The following is an 18,820-nucleotide window of genomic DNA, read 5'->3' on the forward strand; positions in this document are numbered from 1 at the left end:
GGAGCCGTGGAAACACCCTGGTAAACGGTATCGGCCTCAGAGGCGCTTAGCGGTGGCTTATCCGTTTGCGGACAATTATTTTTCTAAGTGGGAATCCCCTCCACAGGTGGATTCTCATGTGACTCACCTAGTCCGAAGTGCCACATTGCCCATGCCCTCCTTGAAGGATGCTACGGACCGCACGGTGGAGATCTGCCTAAAGTCCATTTATTCCCTCGCGGGGGGGGGGCATCCAGACCGGCTATGGCCGTATGTTGGGTAGCCAGAGCTATGGAGTACTGGGCTGATAGTTTGGAGGCGTCTTTGGATTTCGACTGTTCGGCTGAACAGGCCGAGTTGGTAGGCAATCTCCGGGATTCGACCACTTACATCAATGAAGCGGCCTTGGATATCAGTACCCTCACATCTCTGATTTCTTCGGCAGCTGTTGCTGCTCGTCGCACCTTATGGTTGCGATCTTGGAATGCGGACGCTGATTCCAAAAAGGGCTTGGAAGCTTTGCCTTTTAATGGAGAAGTCCTATTTGGTCCGGATCTGGCCAAAATTGTAGCCACGCTGGCAGAAGCCAAATCTGCATGTCTCCCGTCTGCTGCGGTCCCTTCCATTTCGGGTACGTCGTCCTTTCGGCCTTACAGGGCCCAGGGTAGGCCTAAAGCAGTCTTTTTCCCGACTGGCTCCAAAAAATCGGCTAAGCCCAAGAAACAGGCCTGGAATACCAGACATCCGGCCCCTAAGTCAGATGACAAACCTGCAGCCTGACGGTCCGGGCCTCCCTTTGGGGGATCCCAAAGTGGGAGGCCGCCTGCTGCAGTTTGCCCAGTGTTGGTCGATAACCACGACAGACAATTGGGTTCACGAGGTGGTTTCTCACGGGTATGCCCTCTCCTTTCTGCACAGGCCCCCATCCCGATTCTTCACCACGGGCCTTCCATTAGAACGGAACAAAGCCGTGGAAGGTTTTGCACACTATGCTCCAGGCTAGAGTTATAGTGCCTGTTCCATTCTCCCAGAGGGGCCAGGGTTTCTATTCCAATCTCTTTTTGGTGCAGAAGCCCAATGGGTCGAACCGTCTGATTCTCAACCTCAAGGCCCTCAACAAGTCCTTGCGGGTGCCGCGGTTTCGGATGGAGACCCTACGGTCCATCATTCTGGCGCTGGAACCTGGGGATTACATGGTGTCATTGGACATACAGGACGCTTACCTGCATGTCCCTATTCTTTTACGCCATCAACAGTTCCTCAGGTTTGCAATCCGCAACGATCACTTCCAGTTCCCGGCGTTACCTTTTTGACCTTGTGACAGCACCACGAGTGTTCACCAAGATCATGGCGGTCATGGCGGCTTACCTGCGGCTGCAGGGAGTCCGCATGTTACCGTACCTAGACGATCTTCTGTTGGTAGCAGGATCTCCAGAGCTCCTTCTACGCCACTTGGACCTGACGATTGCAGTACTGCAACGTCACGGCTGGTTAATAAACTGGCAAAAGTCCACCCTGATCCCGTCTCAGAGGATTCTACACCTCGGAGCCTTATTGGACTCCAGACAGCAGAGGATCTTTGTGACGGGGGAAAAGATCTCTGTCTTACAGTTGAGGGTGTGCAGTTGTCTGCAGAGTCGCTGAGTGTCTCTGCACTCGGCGATGAGGTTACTGGGCTTCATGGTGTCAGTATTCGACATGGTGGAATATGCCCAGTTTCACTCCAGACCTCTGCAGCAATTGATCCTGTCCAAATGGAATGGACTGCCTCAGAGTCTAAAGTCCCAGACGATGGTGCTCACTCCGAAGGTTCGCCTGTCCCTAGCCTGGTGGTTGCAGACGACCCACCTCAACAAGGGTCATCCATTCTGGGTGGCAAACTGGGTCCTGTTGACAACGGACGCCAGCCTTCGGGGCTGGGGAGCTGTCACGGGTCCACACTTGTTCCAGGGCAGATGGACTCAGGCGGAAAAGGAGCTTCCAATAAACATCTTGGAACTCCGCGCAGTTTTCAATGCTCTCCAGCAGGCACATAGGGTTCTACAAGGTCACCCCGTGCAGGTCCAGTCGGACAACGCCACCACCGTGGCCTACATAAATCGGCAAGGAGGAACCCGAAGTCGGGCGGCACTCGTAGAGGTGTCCCACATCCTGGTCTGGGCAGAGTGCAATCTCCCGGTCATATCAGCAGTATTCATCCCGGGAGTCCTCAACTGGGAGGCGGACTTTCTCAGTCGCCAGGACGTTCATCCGGGGGAGTGGTCTCTGCACCAGGACGTCTTTCAACTTCTGGTGGACAGGTGGGGTCTTCCAGAGATAGAACTCATGGCGTCACGGCACAACAACAAGTTGCCGATATACGGGTCTCGAACAAGAGACGAAAAGGCGTCTCTGGTGGATGCTCTGTCCGTCCATTGGACATTCCGGTTTGCTTATCTCTTTCCTCCATTTTCCCTTCTTCCACGGGTAATCCGGAAATTCAAACAGGAAGGAGGGACGCTCCTGTTGATGGCTCCCGCGTGGCCCAGGCGGCACTGGTTCTCAGACCTTCAGAGTCTGTCCGTGGACATTCCTCTGCGGTTGCCGCTACGACCGGACCTGCTGTCACAGGGTCCTTGTCTTCACCCGGACCTGACTCCGCTGTCTTTGACGACGTGGCTGTTGAGACGGCCATGTTAAGGTCCAGGGGGTTTTCCAGCTCTGTAGTACGCACTATGCTAAGAGCTCGGAAACCATCTTCTGCAAGGATATACCATCGTGTGTGGCATACGTTCTTCCAGTGGTGTCGACCGAGAGGTTATGCCCCTCGGGAGTTCCGTCTGTCTAGAGTGTTAGCTTTCCTACAGGCGGGACTAGACCATGGGCTTCGCCTTGCTTCTCTGAAGGAGCAGGTGTCTGCCCTGTCAGTCTGGTTCCATTGTAGGATTGCTGCAATCCCTGATGTGCGCACCTTTATGCAAGGTGTTCTTCTAATTCAGCCGCCTTTTGTTCCACCGGTGGCGCCTTGGGATTTAGCTGTGGTCCTGAGGGCTCTCCAGGGACCGCTGTTTAAACCACTGGGCTCAGTGGACCTTAAATGGCTGACAGCTAAAACAATTTTCCTTCTGGCCATTGCTTCGGCCAGACGTGTTTCTGACTTGGGGTCTACAGGAGAGAGCCCCTCTTTCCTGATTTTTCATAGGAACAGGGCAGTGCTGCGCACTCGTCCTGAATTTCTTCCCAAAGTTGTTTCACGTTTCCATATCAACGAGGAAATCATTGTGCCGGCTTTTAACTCACCTGATCTTTCAGTGGGTGAGGCCACTTTGGACGTTGTGCGGGCCTTAAGGATTTATGTTGACCGCAATTCTTCTTTTAGGTAGTCGGACGCCTTGTTTGTCTTCTATGGCTTCCGTAAAAAGGGTTGGCCTGCTTCAAAGCAAACTTTGGCGGGTTGGATTCGTATGGCAATTTCAGAAGCTTATCTTCATGAAGGCCTTCCGGTTCCATCCTCTGTGAGGGCTCATTCCACTAGGTCTGTGGGTCCTTCGTGGGCAGCTCGACGTGGTGCCTCGGCAGTCCAGATCTGCAAGGCTGCCACGTGGTCCTCTGTCCATACCTTTGTGAGGTATTACGCGTGTGACACCTTTGCCTCTCAGGATGCTTCCTTCGGGCGGCGGATTCTCCTTTCAGCACAGGAGCGTCCCCACCCTTGAAGGATACTGCTTTGGGATATCCCCAAGGTATCCTGTGGATACCCTATGGACCCTGATGAAGAAAATATGAGATATGGTAAGAACTTACCTTTGTTATCTCTCTTTCTACGAAGTCCATAGGGTTCCACAGGACTCCCGCCCTGTCGCACCTGTGCTGCAGATGGGCTTTACTCTGGTCACCGGTTTTTCCGTCTCCCTCTGGTGAGAATGTGATTCTTGTGTGTGTCCAGATCTTTCTTCTCTCTCTTCCTTCTCCTCCGGCCTATGGCTTGGTACGTAACTGAGATTCCTTGGCTCGGGGGCGGGGTATAGGAGGGGACCCTAGTGCATCCTGGGAGGCTGAAAAGCTTAACTCTATGGTGCCCGATGCCTGACTTCCTCACCTATACCCCAAGGTATCCTGTGGAACCATATGGACTTCGTAGAAATAGAGATAACAAAGGTAAGTTCTTACCATATCTCCATATCTCATATCGCATAATAGCAACGTTTCTGGACCTCGTCCTCATATTGTACATTATTGTTACTACCACAGCAGTTTAACAGTCACTGCTATATTGTACATTATTGCTACTACCACAGCAGCTTGAGGACAGGGTCTGGAGGGATCCAGAAACGTTGCTATTATGTTGTGAAATTATTGGATGTACTAAACTGCCCTCAATATAAAAACCTTTTTCATCAGTAGTGCCGTGCATGGACTTGTGTTATTCAGGACCAGCATTGTACATCACATAGCACGAGCACACGAAGTTGCACTACAGCAAATGAGTGCCGGATTATTGGAATATATATTTATATTATATTTTATTTTTCACGGGTCTTGAATAGAAAGTCACACCAACTAAGGGAACGTTTGTTCACTGTTCTTGATAAAAGTCTGAGCAACTGCAACGTTGAGCGAACATTCCCTTAGTTGGTGTGATTATTTGATTATTTCTATTCAAGACCTGTGAGTGCCGCTGCCTTTCCGCTATATATATATTTTCACACTCTTGACCCTGTTTTCAGTATACAATGAGCGTCAAATTGTAATTTTCCCTTAACATTTGTCACTAGACAAGTGACATTTATCCATTGTTTAAAATAATGTAACTTATTTTGTGGATTGGTATTAATTATGCATTATAAAGAAATATCCAAACAAATGTTAAAAAATAAAAAAGATAAAATGTGAAGCACAAGAAAATTTTTAGATTTTTATTTTTTAAGGTAGCGAAAGACACAAGTTCATAAGTCTAACCTGTCCCAATTATGACATGTTAAATCCTCCCAGTTATTGGGGTTTTGTAAAAATGAGCCAATAGTTGGGAATAAAAGCAATTTAGTAGCACCTATTTTTGGCTTAGAGTTGCCTGCTACTTGATACTGTGAGGAATTTTGTATTCATTTTTCTTCCATCTTCTATTATACAGGTGGGTAAACTCCTTACAACCAGCACGTGTGACCCGCTGGGGTGGAATGATCTCAACACCAGATGCTGTATTACAAGCTGTCATCAAGCGATCACTAGTGGAAAGTGGCTGCCCAGCATCTATAGTGAACGAGCTGATAGAGAATGCCCATGAACGCAACTGGCCACAGGGCCTGGCTACACTTGAGACAAGACAGATGAACAGACGCTATTATGAGAACTACGTGGCAAAGCGCATTCCGGGAAAGCAGGCTGTAGTTGTGATGGCCTGCGAGAACCAACACATGGGAGAGGACATGGTACTGGAGCCAGGCCTGGTGATGATTTTTGCTCATGGTGTTGAAGAAATTTAAATTCAAACAGATGAATATATCTTTTTTTGCTTCTTCATATGCTCCATCCTGTTTAGGAGGCATGGTGTCCTACCCTAGGCTTACAATCTAATGTCTCCAGACACCAACTTCACCAACTGGTACCTACTAGTCGAGTGATGGGTGTTGGTTTGCCATTGTTGATTTTTGTAATGAAGATACTTTATCGACCAAGCCGTCTTTGAATTGTTGGTGTCCTTCACAGTGCATTACGGCCAAGCTACCAACCTGAACCAATCCCATCCAAGTCCATGTACATTTCCTTCCCTCCGCTTAATGTGATTGTATTCGCCCATCAGGAGCAAAACAAACTTCAACAACTTGGCAAAATGCAAAGATTGGAGGCAAAGCTATGCACTATGAAGAAGGGGCATTGTGACAGAACTATGGGCATTTTCGATGGGGGGGTGCAAAGGCACGCATCACTGGTATCTGCTGCAGGTTATATGCTGAACTTGTGCAGACCACCTGGGACTCTGATTGTGCAGGAGACTTTTGTGCTAGCAGGCTAGAAAAATAAAAGTAGATATTTTTTTAAATCCCTCTATCACTTGACACTAGTTTCAGATCAGTTTGTTTTGGCTGATGTCACAGGAAAATAGCAGCAATATGCAGCAGATAATGCAGCCATTAGAGAAAAAGCCAGACATTCATTCTTTTATGCATTTTCTAGTCTTCGATGTGGAATAAGGGTACCACACTGCAGTCAGTTCTTCATTGTTGATACTCTAAACATACATTGAATGAATGCAATAGGTTACTTGTGTATGTTTATTGGAGCACATGCTATGTTGTGAGATTTGTGGAGATGTTTTGTTTTTTTTCTTTTACACAGGGATGCATGCACTATGTGGTGCACACATTGAAATGTCATTTGTTTTCAGCCTTATGTATGAAGAATGTGTTCAGGAAACAAGTATTTTGTGTATTATTTTCTGGCAATGGGCTTGTGTACAGCACTATTCTTAATCGCAATGCTCTGTCTTGATTTTTGTTTTTTCTCCTTGTAGCATTTTTATGTATGTGTATATATAGTGTGGGATTCCCTATTTTTTTTCTCCCTTTGTTAATTTTTAGATGAGGTAAGGATGTCAAACTTGAGGCCTATTTCTGTGACGAAAGAAAAGGTTATTTTTTCAATATCTCTATCCATCACCTAATCCCCAAAATATAATTCAATGAATGCTGACTGATGAAAACCATAAATACATTTTGATTAGACAATTTGCATGTAAAACATGTTCCCCATAAGAGTTTGAGATGCAACAGGCTCCCTTTAATAGGCACCAGGACATTTAACGATTTTTATTTTACTATTACTAAAATTACTAAGACTAAAACTTGAAGTTAATGCAGAACATATCTGTGTCTCCACCATGCTCCAAGACCATGTGTCTGTTTATTTACTCATTGATTTTGTGAAAGCTTTATATGTTTTTGTTTCAATGTCATGTTTAGTATTTGTGCTACAGTATCTTTGTATGTATGTTTCTTTGATCTTGCTGTATAGTTCCTTTGTCTGTTTTTAATATACATAAACTGTTTTTATATATATTTTTTTTCTTGTTACCTCAGCTCACCTTTTTTATATTTCACTTCCAAGTTAAAGCAATGTCTAGTGCACAATTAAAATTTATCAAAATTTCTCTCCTGTGATCTATGTTTGCAGTGTGCTCGTGACATCTCTTTACATAAGACTTACTTAGTATCTGTGTTTTGTGCCAAGATAGACTATTTAAAATGCCCACAGCACCCAGTGGAGTATTACTACATGCTGGTACGTGCGTTTTCTTTAGATTCAGTAGTAGTAATTCCATACAAGCATTACAGGTCTTTTGGATATTTCTCTTTGTAGTCTGCTGAGCATTGCGGATTAGCCACAATATTTATTCAGATGTTGGGAAGCTTATACATTTTTTTACGATTTATTAGTGAAGTTTAGTTGTATTTAAAACTGAATTTGCACTGCATTGTGCTCCCACTTGTTTGCATATATGTCCAATTGTTTCATGTATATTTGCATTATATCTGTATCAAATGCATGGAGGTACAGCTATTTTACAGCCCCGGTAACCTCAAAATCGCATACTAACCCTATCCTATATTTGTCTTTTTTTGTTTTGTGTGGGAGTGGAGGGGCTGGCGCCATAGTTTATATTTTGGTATAATTAAAGTCCTAAGCATTGCAGTCAGGCCATGTCTAGAAAAGTGAGCCACTGTGCATTAATTGCTTATTACCTAGTGGGCTGAGGGATGTGGGAGGGTCATGCACAGTAGCAATCTTTTCTTCTGCCTCTTTGCTGAATTTTCTCCCCTAGATAAACCCCTCCTGCTGCCTTCTGTTTTGTGTATAGTCCATACAAATGTACTTTTTGCAAGCAAAAGCAACATGAGTGTATTGCTGCATAAATATTAATGGCAAGGGATTTGGTGATCTCTGTGCTATGCTGGGTATGATATACACATGGAAAGCATGATATATGTTGCATGGCTGTGACTACAAAAATATGTATCATTTCCTAGTGGTTACTTCCATATTACATATGTCTCTTGTTCAATTTTGCCCGTGCCGTACAGTTCAGTAGATATCTTGAAAAGTGGTATTCAATGGAAAATATACTTGCATTTGGAGTGTAAAATTGTCCTATGGACAAAACTCCTCCCCCAACCGCCTTTTTTTTTTTTTTTTTTAACACTCTCCTCATTCGCTACCATTGCGGGATTCAGGAATGCTTTTAAGTTTGATCTTTACCAAAATTGTATTTTGTTTTCATGTGATAATTTTATACTTGAAGTAGTTTAGTAAATAGTCTATTCTGGGAGATGGCACTAAATACAGTATATGCTAGGTTCAGGCAAAAACAAAAAAATTATCAATGTGCATGTAAATGCTGTGTTGCAGATAACAACATTTAATAGCAAATTGAACCAATTACATGTATATATTTTTTCTTTTTTTTTCTTTTTTAAGAGTTGGCCTATTATTTAATTTTTTTCCCATAGATTGCTGGACACATTGCATGATCCGGTGTATGACTTCATTATATACCCTTTCAGCCTGCATGCTGTCGTCAACTACGTTGTCCCAGTCACGTGCAGCCTATCAGATGGGACAACGTCGCTGACGATACATGTGAATGCATGATTGAGGGCACACAGTGAGCGATATGGAGAATATATCATTCCAATCTGCATCGACCAATATATCACCTGATTGTGTACCCGGGTTAAGACCTCAAACAGTATTTGATGATGGTTGGGCTGTGTGTGTGTGTGCGCCGAGCTGTCTGAAATCCACTTCGTTGTCAGTCTTTGTTCCTTTAGCATTTTTTTCTTTATGCATGCATTCTCAGTATGTACATACAGTAAAAGTTCAGCTCATGTTTTGGAAAGTGGTTCCTTTTGGAAGGCAATTATCATTGATTTTAAAATCTCTACATATGCAAGTCTGGGCTGTTCATATATATTTTTTTATTTATTTTTTTTTATTTGTTTTGTTATCTTTCCCTCTATCCACTCAATGTACACTGCTTTTATTGCCTGTATTTTTTATTTTTCTCTTTTCTAATTTGTCAGTGTATTTCTTTTTCTTTTACCTTTTTTGGGCTGCAGAACTGAAAACGCACTACAGCTTCTACTGGAATCCACTTTTAAGCAGCTGTGTTAAATTGTGCAATACTTGTGCAGCTTTGATTATTATGTATTGCAGTGTGGCATTTTGACTTACGATTGATTTTTATGAAAAAACAAAAGCTTTAGAAATGTATGCTTAGGCATTATGTTCTCATACATTTGACATACTGTTAGAGTCCACTTTAAAAATAAAAAAGTACATATTTTTCCAGGCAAATGGATGAATAATAAACTTTCTAAGAAAATTGTGGTGGTTTGTATATTGAGATTTGTTTGTGAATATACATTTACAATGTTAGATATTTAAAAAAAAACAAAAAAAACACTACTTACGCATACAACCGTAAAAGCTATATAGTGCCCTCTCTGTCTATCACTTTGTGCTACGTTGCATTGGACATAAATAAGATGTAGGATGAGCTGTCCTATCCACATGTGATTGGGTGTGCATAACAGCTACTCTCGCTGGCTTGGCTGTAAGGTAGAAGAGCTTTCTCATTATAGCCCCAGTTTTGCCTTTTCCTCTTACCTGACACACATGGATAATGCCAATAAACCAATCCAAAGAAAGACCTAAAAAAAAAAACATGCTCAGTTGAATGTCAATCTGGATTTTGAAAATTCCCAAGTTGTGGTGGCTGGGCAAGATGCCATTTTTACCATAACGTGCCTCCTGAAGCATTATTTGCATACTGATAAATGCATAGAGGCCTTAAAATATCTTCTCAAGAAGATATTTTTATCCCTTCCCTCCAAAGAGAATCTCCCCAAGCACCTCCATCTTTCAGTCCATGACTTATCAGGTAAATCCATAAGCGGAATTTAGTGAAGAATGATGACTTGCAGGAAATTGGGTCCCAATTCAGTTTGCGGGAGGCAGGTATCCAAACCACAGTAGATTTGGTAGTGTCTCAATATTGTATGTTGGTCCCTGATAAAGCTTTAAGGGTAATTCAGACTTGTGGACAAAAAGAGCAGGTGCTAAATCCAACTAGGAGTGAATGTCTATAATACACAGTTTGATGTAAGTAGATGCCATATTTACTGTCTGACAAAGCTCAATTTTTTTCAGATCACAGGTGATCTGTACATTAATTAGAATTCTAAAAGCCCTCATGTAAGACTACCTTAGTGAGGCATATATTCCAGGGGTAGATTTACTAAAACAGATAAGTGGTGATGTTACACCTAGTAACCAATCAAATTCTGTACATCATTCTCTAGAATTCAATGGAGAAATGATAGCTAGAATCTGGTTGCTCTTGGCAATATCACCACTTGTCTGTTTTAGAAGTTTTATTAAACCTACCCCACAGTGTCTTAGCAACATCATCCCACAGAATAAAAAGCTCAGGAACTAATTTGGATCAAGGGCCTTTGGACCTCATCACTGCTTATTGGGATATTAAGTACTAGGGAACATGGAAACAATGGACATAGAGGTGTGAGTAGGAGCTTGGACACTAAGGAAAATATTAGTGGTCTTCTCTCCTTTGCCTATATCTTCCAGATGGGAAACCGCTGTTTTTACCTGTGTTCTGGGAGCAGGAAGATTCGTGGTACTGCTTCCTAAAGCAACTTTGTTACGTTGTTGTTTTTTGTGTGTATATATATATATGTCTGTATGTATGTGTATGTGTGTGTATGTGTATATATATATATATATATATATATATATATATATATATATATATATATATATATATAAAAATATATATATTTTTTTTTTAAATAATCTTTGCAGGTGGCTGTCAAGCAATATATGAACAGGTCTGAGGATCTTTGCAGCATCTCTTCCAGGTGTGATACCTATTCATTGCCAGTCTACTAGGGATGGTCACAATTGAATAGTTGCGGCGATGCCACCATTGCAATATGACTTGCAATGGCATGGTTTAGCCATCAATAACTTACTTGATGAGAGTGCTTGGATAATAATGGGGAACAATGGGGAAAAAAAAAAAGATTGGAAAGGAGGTAAGTGACTGAAGCAATGAGAGTTTACCAAGAATCAAATAGAAAAAATCCTCACCATTCAGGAAACAAATATTGATGGTTAACTACCATTAGAGTCTGGAATTTATCCCTAGTCACTACTGCCATAAATTGTGGCCAAGGACCCATGTGGTGGCTGCTGCCAGCAATGGTAAATAACTATGCAGCAACACTAAAATCTTTTATAATGGTGCTACTGTTGTTTGTTTCAAACTCCTTTCCCCCCTGACTGGAGCAGAGTGAAGTTTCTGAAGAGCAGTCATATTATATTGGCATTGGGGCTCAGCAGAGCCTTAAGTGACAGTATTTGGAACAAGTCAAGTTCAGATACTTCAGTCCCATCGTAAGGTGTCAGTGTCCTTTTTGTTTTTGTTAAAATTGCCACCAGAACCAGTTCATGTTCAAACACCATGTTGGCTGTCTTTCTCCTTGAACACTGCACATTGTTGGAAGGTTCTATTTAAGCAATGTTTAGATTCAACAGGGCTGCCAGTAATTGAGTCTGACTGTGTCTAGTCTAATTGAACCCAATTATCAGTTCAATTTGATCATTGGTTGAATTAATACACAAGTCCAATTTTCAGCTAATTCAGTACAGAGTTTACTTACACTATAGTTCTGCCTTATTTCACATTCTGAATCTTCCCAATTTTGGAATATTTCCTGAGAAGGAAGGAGAAGTTCCTCACAATTCATATTTGGAGGAAACTTTTTTTTTTAATAATGAAGGTTCTTCTAAAAAACAGGGACTTGAGTATTTAATAAGAGATGTCAGACTCTCTAAGATTCAGACTGTGAAGGGACCTGAGTATTCTGAGGTATCGTTTAGAGAACAAAGAGACAAGTGGTTTGTTTTCCACCAGCCTCCCAATATAACAACTCCTTGGCAGAGATGTGGACAAGGCAAGATTTAAAAAAAAAAAAAAAAAAAATTATGTAAGATCCCTTGCAATTTTTCTTCCTGTTAGCTACTCTGGTGAATCTAGAAAAATTGGAATCCCCATCTACGGTAGATAACCTTACAGCGAGAGGCCCATATCAAAGAGGTCTGTTCCCTACTTCTCATGGATTACAGAGAAAGGAAGGACAAGCTTGGTCTGGTAAGTGGCAGACCACAAAAGCCACAGCACAACATGATGGGCATTGTGGTTCAATTCCACCACAGCCATCTAGCTGAGCAGAATTTTGAATTAGGGCTACATTCTAAAAGTGGGAAGCATCTCCAAGAAGGTTTTTTGAAGAAAAAAAAACAAAACACCGGCCTTCCTCCAGAAATAGCTTAAGCATCAGGCATTGTTACTCAGCTTACAGTATTAGGGGGTTTATTTATCAATCAGTGTTTTAGCACTGGGATTTAAAGCTGCATTTATTTTTTTAAATGGTAATATATGCAAAGAATCCAGGGTTTAAAAAAAATTCCAATTGATCAGTCTGGTTTTCATTTCATTTTTTTTTTTTCTGGTACTAAAGATGGCTGGCACTTTCCATCCGATTCTAAATTTTAAGAATCTCAATGTCCATCCTTAAGTCAAGTCCGTCAAAATACAATACATGATATCGGTAACACGTGCCATATAACAAACTAATTCAGGGTGTCCTTTGATATCAGTGACTTGTTCCAACTTGTGAAAGCAGTCAGTGCCTTCTCATATCTGCAGTCAGTTATTAACAGTTAACAGAGGTTGGCAGGCAACCAAGCAGACAATTTTCACATGGGTTACCTCTGTAATCCAGCACTCTTATAATAAAGATGGTCTTGTTTATTAGATCTTCATCCAAAGGTGGCTGGTTTGTTGCTATTGAGTTTTCACTTGTGATGTAGAGTATTTTAATAAAAAAAAAAAAAATACAATATTTTGTGGAAAATCTACACTTTTTTAAGATTACATTTAGTATTATGGGTTTTTTCTTCTCAGGTGTAACTAGTAGATATTCTTTTCAAAATCCTTGGCATCCCTGATGGATGTGGATGACTGAAATATACTCTATAACGCGTATCGTAATATAAAAAACTGTTAATAATAAAGTAATACTGAAAACAATTTCTAAAGTGGTCTTCCAGTTTCATGTCAACCAAGAAATTGTGCTTGTGGCTTTTTGTCCAGAACCAAGTAATACAGTGGAAGAAAATTTGTGTTCATTGCATCTGATTAGAGGAAATTGAATATACTTTTCTAGAGCAAAGGATGTGGGACATACCGATATTCTCTTGTATTGCCTGAAGATCCACTTCATGAATAGTTCATTGCAAAATCACACCTGCAAGATGAATTAGATAAGTTATCTCACAAAGGTATAAAAGGTAAGGATGTTAGCTGCCAGAATAATTGAGGGTACATGCCATAAGAGCAGTACTGATCTCATGGGCTCATATCACAGATGAAAGTAGATGATCTTTGCAAAGTAGTAAACCATAACGCTCAACCATCCCAATTTTTTGTTTTTGGGCTACTGTCTTGCTGCCCCACCTGTGGGCCGCAGTGTCCTATGGTGGGAGGTTAGGAGGTCCCCTCTCATCTGCTGCTCTGCTTAGCAGAGCAAGTACTGAATAGCTCCTGTATGTATGCGCCTGGCGTATATATTCATTGGAGAAAGGGATGGGGTATGCCCCCCAACGTGACAAATAAAATGGGTGTGGCTTGTGTGTACAGCATTTCCGGAGAGGCCACACCCATTTTTGAGCACATGCCTTCGTACTCTCTGGCAGCCCCAATATTTCCTACACATTTCTGTTAAGCAAACTATTCATATTACAAAGTCACTAGAAGACAAAGGGAGCGATTCAATTCAACACAATGCTGAATAGCCCCGGGAAGAAATTCCCGGAGCTATTAAATTCACAGTGCTGTTAATGCCGACTATAGCCACTTTAGTCGGAGAATGCCGGTTAGTGCGACTAAAGCTGGGTGTTTAGTCATGCTAACCGGCATTCTCAGACCAAAGTGCCGACTGCAAGGCTATTGGCACCGCACTAAGCTGAAAAGCAGCATTGCACCCGACACTAGTTTGATTTCTGCTCGTACCCTCAGGAGGATATGAGAAGGAATCCTTTAGTTAGGCTAGCTGCGCAGTGAATTGAATAGCTCCAGGAGCTCCTTCCCGGGGCTATTCAGCATTGCCCCAATGAGTGGAAAGAGGAGTAACACTGTACTCTGTCCTTAAGGCATTCTTCTAGGTCAGGTTTTAAGGCTATCCATGTGTATGTACTGGTAACTTAAGGTGCCCACACACATACCGATGTCCTCACGATACGATTTTATGGCCAATTTCCTCATGAACTTTCACGGCAGCTCCCTTGCCGTCGTGATCACTATTTTGGAAAAAAGACACCCAATCTGTGTTACGATCTATCGGATCGTACGCATCGTGAGATTGGCCATAACAAATCGTGAGTAAAAAAAAAAAAAAACAGGCTCTTGACTATTGGTGGGAAATTTAAATAGCCATAACAATGGGAGGGGCTATCTAGGGAGTATAAAAAGCAGGCACCCTTTAAACTCTGTGTACATTCTGCTCTGCTACTAGATGAGGCTAGGTGTATTCCTGCTGAATCCTGTACATTGCTACTGTGCTCTTTGTATTTGGCTTGCCTTTTACAAAGTTTATTCTACCTGCAAGTGTGTGCTACCTACCTGCATTCTATCCTGTTCCTGAATTCTGTACTGATACATCCCTATTGGTATGGAGTGTTGGTCGCTGAAGCTGGGGTCCGGGAGATTAGGAAGAGGGCCCAGCGAAGAAGGATGAGAGCTTGCTGGACCAAGGAGTGGCTGCTACAAAGGGATACCCGCTCTCACATGTCCCTGCTGATGGAGATCAAGGAGAACAACCCGGACGACTATCGGAACTACCTGCGCATGGATGACACTAGCTTCCAAGAATTTCTGCATCTGGTGACCCCCCACATCCAGAGACAGGACACAAGGTGGCGGAGGGCAATCCCTGCTGAAGACAGACTGGTGGCTACCCTAAGGTCCCTGGCTACAGGAAGGTCACTGGAAGACCTGAAGTTTGGGACACTCATCTCACCTCAGTCCTTGGGCGTCGTCATTCCGGAGACCTGCAAAGCCATCGTAAAAGTGCTACAGTACCAGTATTGCAAGGTAAGTTAAAAAAAAAACACCACACATTGGTTTCTTGTGCAAAGAAAACTTTGTATTTTTATTTTTTACTCAACATAAAGCAAAAAATTGCCTTCTTTTAGTACAATGTGCACTGACCTGCAGGCAACTGAAAGTGTGCACTAAACTGTGCAATATACTTTTTTTTGTAACAAGTTCACAAAAGAACATTATCACCAAATTTTATGAATCCCAATAGGTAGCCGACTGTATGTGATAGGGTGGGTCAGACGCCAGTTTGAACAGGCCAATACACATATGGCACAAGTACACATTGTGGCCCCGGCTTCCAGTAATGTGTACTTGTGCCATGTGCGTAGTGACCTTGTCCAAATGGCGTCATCACCACCCCCTATCCCATGCAGCAAGCACCTATTAGAATTCATACAATTTGGTGACATTAAAAGCAAGACAAAATTTACATCTCTATATATTGGGGCGACTCATCTGCTGCATCCAGCAGAGCATTATACAAGGTGGTGCTGGTGCTTGGTGGGGGAGTAATATCTAACCGGGCAGGGGGGGGGGGGGTGGACATACCTATTTGGGGCAGGGGAAAATAGCATTGGATCTGCAATGTATGTAGAATTTGAGATATTTTTGCTCATACAGCGACTCAACAGGTCGTAGTTTAACCTTAAAAAATTTCTTTGGATATCTGTATCCAGATTTCTCAATGTGCTCTTCACATGAGCTGTGAAATCATCTATTGCATCTGGGGGTTTCTGCAGCAGCCGTTCTGCGTTTTGTAAAAAATGGTGATCACGTTCAGTAAGATTCTGCTTTCTTCCTTGTTTTTTTTTTTTTGGGGTTGTTGAGAAGATGAGGGTCCAGGTGGAAGTTGATTTACACTTGTGTGCTATTCTTCGGATCACTGTCACCACTGAGCAGACTGAGGTCCAGTGTGGATGCTAAATCAGGGTCTTGGGTGGGAGTCTATATAGGGAAAAAAGATAGTAAAAAAAGGGGTTAAAACATGACTATAATATTTTTTTTATTTTTACAGTTTCCTAACACCGTGGAGGAGTGGACTAGCATCGCAGAAGATTTTGAACAACGTTGGAATTTCCCTAACTGCGGAGGAGCCATTGATGGGAAACACATCCGCATCAACCCACCTGCCAACACCGGATCATACAACTACAAAGGATTCTTCAGCATCGTTCTCATGGCAGTGGTGAATGCCAACTACGAATTTCTGTTTGTGGATGTCGGCAAGAATGGGCGTGCTTCGGATGGTGGGTCCTTCAAAAAGACTGCTTTCTACCAGAGACTCGCCAACAAAACCCTCAACCTGCCCTCACTGGACCAGACAAAGCACGGCCTAAATTACGTTTTCGTTGCAGACGAGGCTTTTGCATTACATGAACAGGTGATGAAGCCATTTGTACACAGGGGCCTGACCAGAGAGAAAAGGATATACAACTACCGTCTATCCCGGGCACGGCGCATTGTGGAAAATGCGTTTGGAATAATGAGCAACCGCTTCCGCATTTTCCACACCACCATCAATCTACATGTGGAGAAGATAGACTGGGTCGTGATGGCGTGCTGTGTGCTGCACAACTTTCTGCGAAGAAAATCTCAACGAGGAGCAGTCCCAGCTAGACCAGAAGATGTAGGACTCCTGGAGGACATTGAACATTTGACATCTGTGTCTGCACCACCAACTACAACAACGTCCACCGCACGTGCCAAAGAAGTGAGGGAGGAGTACATGACCTATTTCAATGGACCAGGTGCTGTACCATGGCAGGAGGACTGTCTGTGAACTACTGACTAAATTGGACATTTGGGATTTAACAACAAAAACATTAAGGATTTTGGTTTAAACTGTGTCACTACTTACCAAGACTTCTGCAACCTCCTCATCTCCCTCTCGCTCAGACATCAAGATGATTGATTCCCTTTGAGGCTCTTGTTCACTGATGAATGACATCATTTGGTAGTACCACAGCACAGGAGTATATATTTCATCTGTAGCCGCTCCTGATTTTTTGGAGTCATCCACCTTCTTTTTTTCTTTGCTGTACACTGTCCTGAGATTTTGAATCTTTTGCCGTACAGTTTTCAGGTCTGCATCAGATATGTATTTTTTCGTATACACCAAAAGTTCCTCTAGTGCGGCCAACTTGTGCGACTTATTGTGGTACTTCTGAGAACTGATCTTCCACAGACAGTCTTTCGAGTGCAGGATTTCAATGAATCCTGTAACGAATTCACGTTCAGAATCCATGGACATTATCTATGAATAAGAAAAAAAAGGACATTTAAATATTTGTGTATATAGTTTTGTTAAATGTAATGTTGTTATAGTTCACATTTTTAATGGTTTAATATTTTCTTTTTTACAGGTTTTTTTAAAGGTTTGTTATGGTATTCTAATCATGTTTTCTTTTACAGGAATGTTATGTGTTTATTGCTTGGTAATATAATGTTTTTCTGTGTTTGACAGTATGGGTTTTCAACCTTTGGGCCTATTGTTGTGGTAGAACTACAGATACCAGGATGCCCTAAAAACAGTTTCAAACGTGGGTGGCAGGTCATCCTGGGATCTGTAGTTCCACAACAGCTGGAGACCGAAAGGTAGAAGACCCCCATCTTTAAATAATGTGTGTATTTAAATGTAATGTATGGTGATTCTTTGTAAAATACGTGTTTGTTTATTTATTTTTTTAATGTATTATATACATTGGTGGGCAGTGGGGGAGCTTAATGCATGACCCAGCCACCACCTGCCTCAATACGGCAGGCGGTGGCTGGGTCATGCATTTATTACCTGGGGGTACACATTGGTGGGCAGTGGGGAGCACATATTGGTGGTCAGTGTGGTTGCATTTAAACTGTACAAATACTCACCAAATATCCAACAAAACAAGACTTCAGTGTGCAGGCTCCCAAAGTGTGATTGTCTTGCTCCATACCCGATGCTGCACAAGATGCCGATGGGGCGTGTCCAGGCTTCTGTCAGTCAAATTCCGCATTCTGCGATGAATCGTACGATTCATCGAGAGGGAAAAACCACTCACGATCTGCTTCCATCGTGTTCATGGTTGGCTGATCTGCCCTACAGCACGGCAGATCAGAAGATGCGATGCACAACGAGCGGGGACGCGCATCGGCATCGTGCTCGTGAGTATAAACTCACGATTTGTACTTTTTTTTTTTTTTTTACCCGATTCGTCGAAATCGGCCAAATCGTGTAAAATGTCGCTATATGTGTGGGCACCTTTAGGCTCTTCAAATAACTGGGTTTAAACCAACATAATTGCTATATGTTCTATAGCAGATATAGCATCTGGTTGGTGGTGCTCCTAGAATCTGGTTTAAGTAATCAATTACTTAAATTGCATGAACGCAAAAGAAAAATTATTTGTGGGACACTTTATATTTGTATTTTTCCTTCATCCACTAGGGGACACTGGAGCATAGACAATGGGGTATAGACAGTGGTAGAGTAGAGCTTGGCACTTTAAATAAATAGAAGTGAATCTGGCTCCTCCCCCTCAGCCCGTTTTAGAAATGTGCCAGAGAGAGCTGGTAGCACATGAGGCTGTCTCCAGCCTTTTCATATATATATATATATATATAATTTTTTTAATCTTTTATTAA

At 42.4% G+C, this 18,820-nt stretch overlaps 2 protein-coding genes across 2 annotated transcripts in view; one reads left to right on the top strand and one right to left on the bottom strand.

Moving 5' to 3' along the window:
* The window catches only part of RNF41 (ring finger protein 41), an 80,830-nt gene extending 71,530 nt beyond the window's left edge, over positions 1–9,300 (top strand). The window contains exon 6 of the mRNA XM_088473048.1: positions 5,090–9,300. Coding sequence (XP_088329174.1) covers positions 5,090–5,441 — 352 coding nt within the window. The 3' untranslated portion in view covers positions 5,442–9,300. The remainder of the gene's footprint in view (positions 1–5,089) is intronic.
* A 5,985-nt stretch (positions 9,301–15,285) lies between these two features.
* On the bottom strand, positions 15,286–17,898 carry LOC148523481 (uncharacterized). Its single transcript, XM_088473136.1, has 2 exons — positions 17,058–17,898; positions 15,286–16,144 (listed from the first exon to the last, which is right to left on the bottom strand). Exons 1-2 carry the CDS (start codon positions 17,448–17,450, stop codon positions 16,055–16,057), a joined length of 483 nt encoding a protein of 160 aa, XP_088329262.1. The 5' UTR covers positions 17,451–17,898; the 3' UTR covers positions 15,286–16,054.
* Positions 17,899–18,820: the final 922 nt, after the last annotated feature.

The sequence above is a fragment of the Taudactylus pleione genome, unplaced genomic scaffold (assembly GCF_031769625.1).
Source record: "Taudactylus pleione unplaced genomic scaffold, aTauple2 ptg000130l, whole genome shotgun sequence".
Taxonomy (NCBI): domain Eukaryota; kingdom Metazoa; phylum Chordata; class Amphibia; order Anura; family Myobatrachidae; genus Taudactylus; species Taudactylus pleione.

What these genes read in the sequence shown, in the direction of transcription:
- LOC148523481 (XM_088473136.1), bottom strand. Translation starts at nt 17,450, where the DNA reads ATGTCCATGGATTCTGAACGTGAATTCGTTACAGGATTCATTGAAATC. An exon ending in AGGAGGTTGCAGAAGTCTTG is followed by an intron (nt 16,145 to 17,057) that starts GTAAGTAGTGAC and finishes TTCCCTATATAG; the next exon opens with ACTCCCACCCAAGACCCTGA.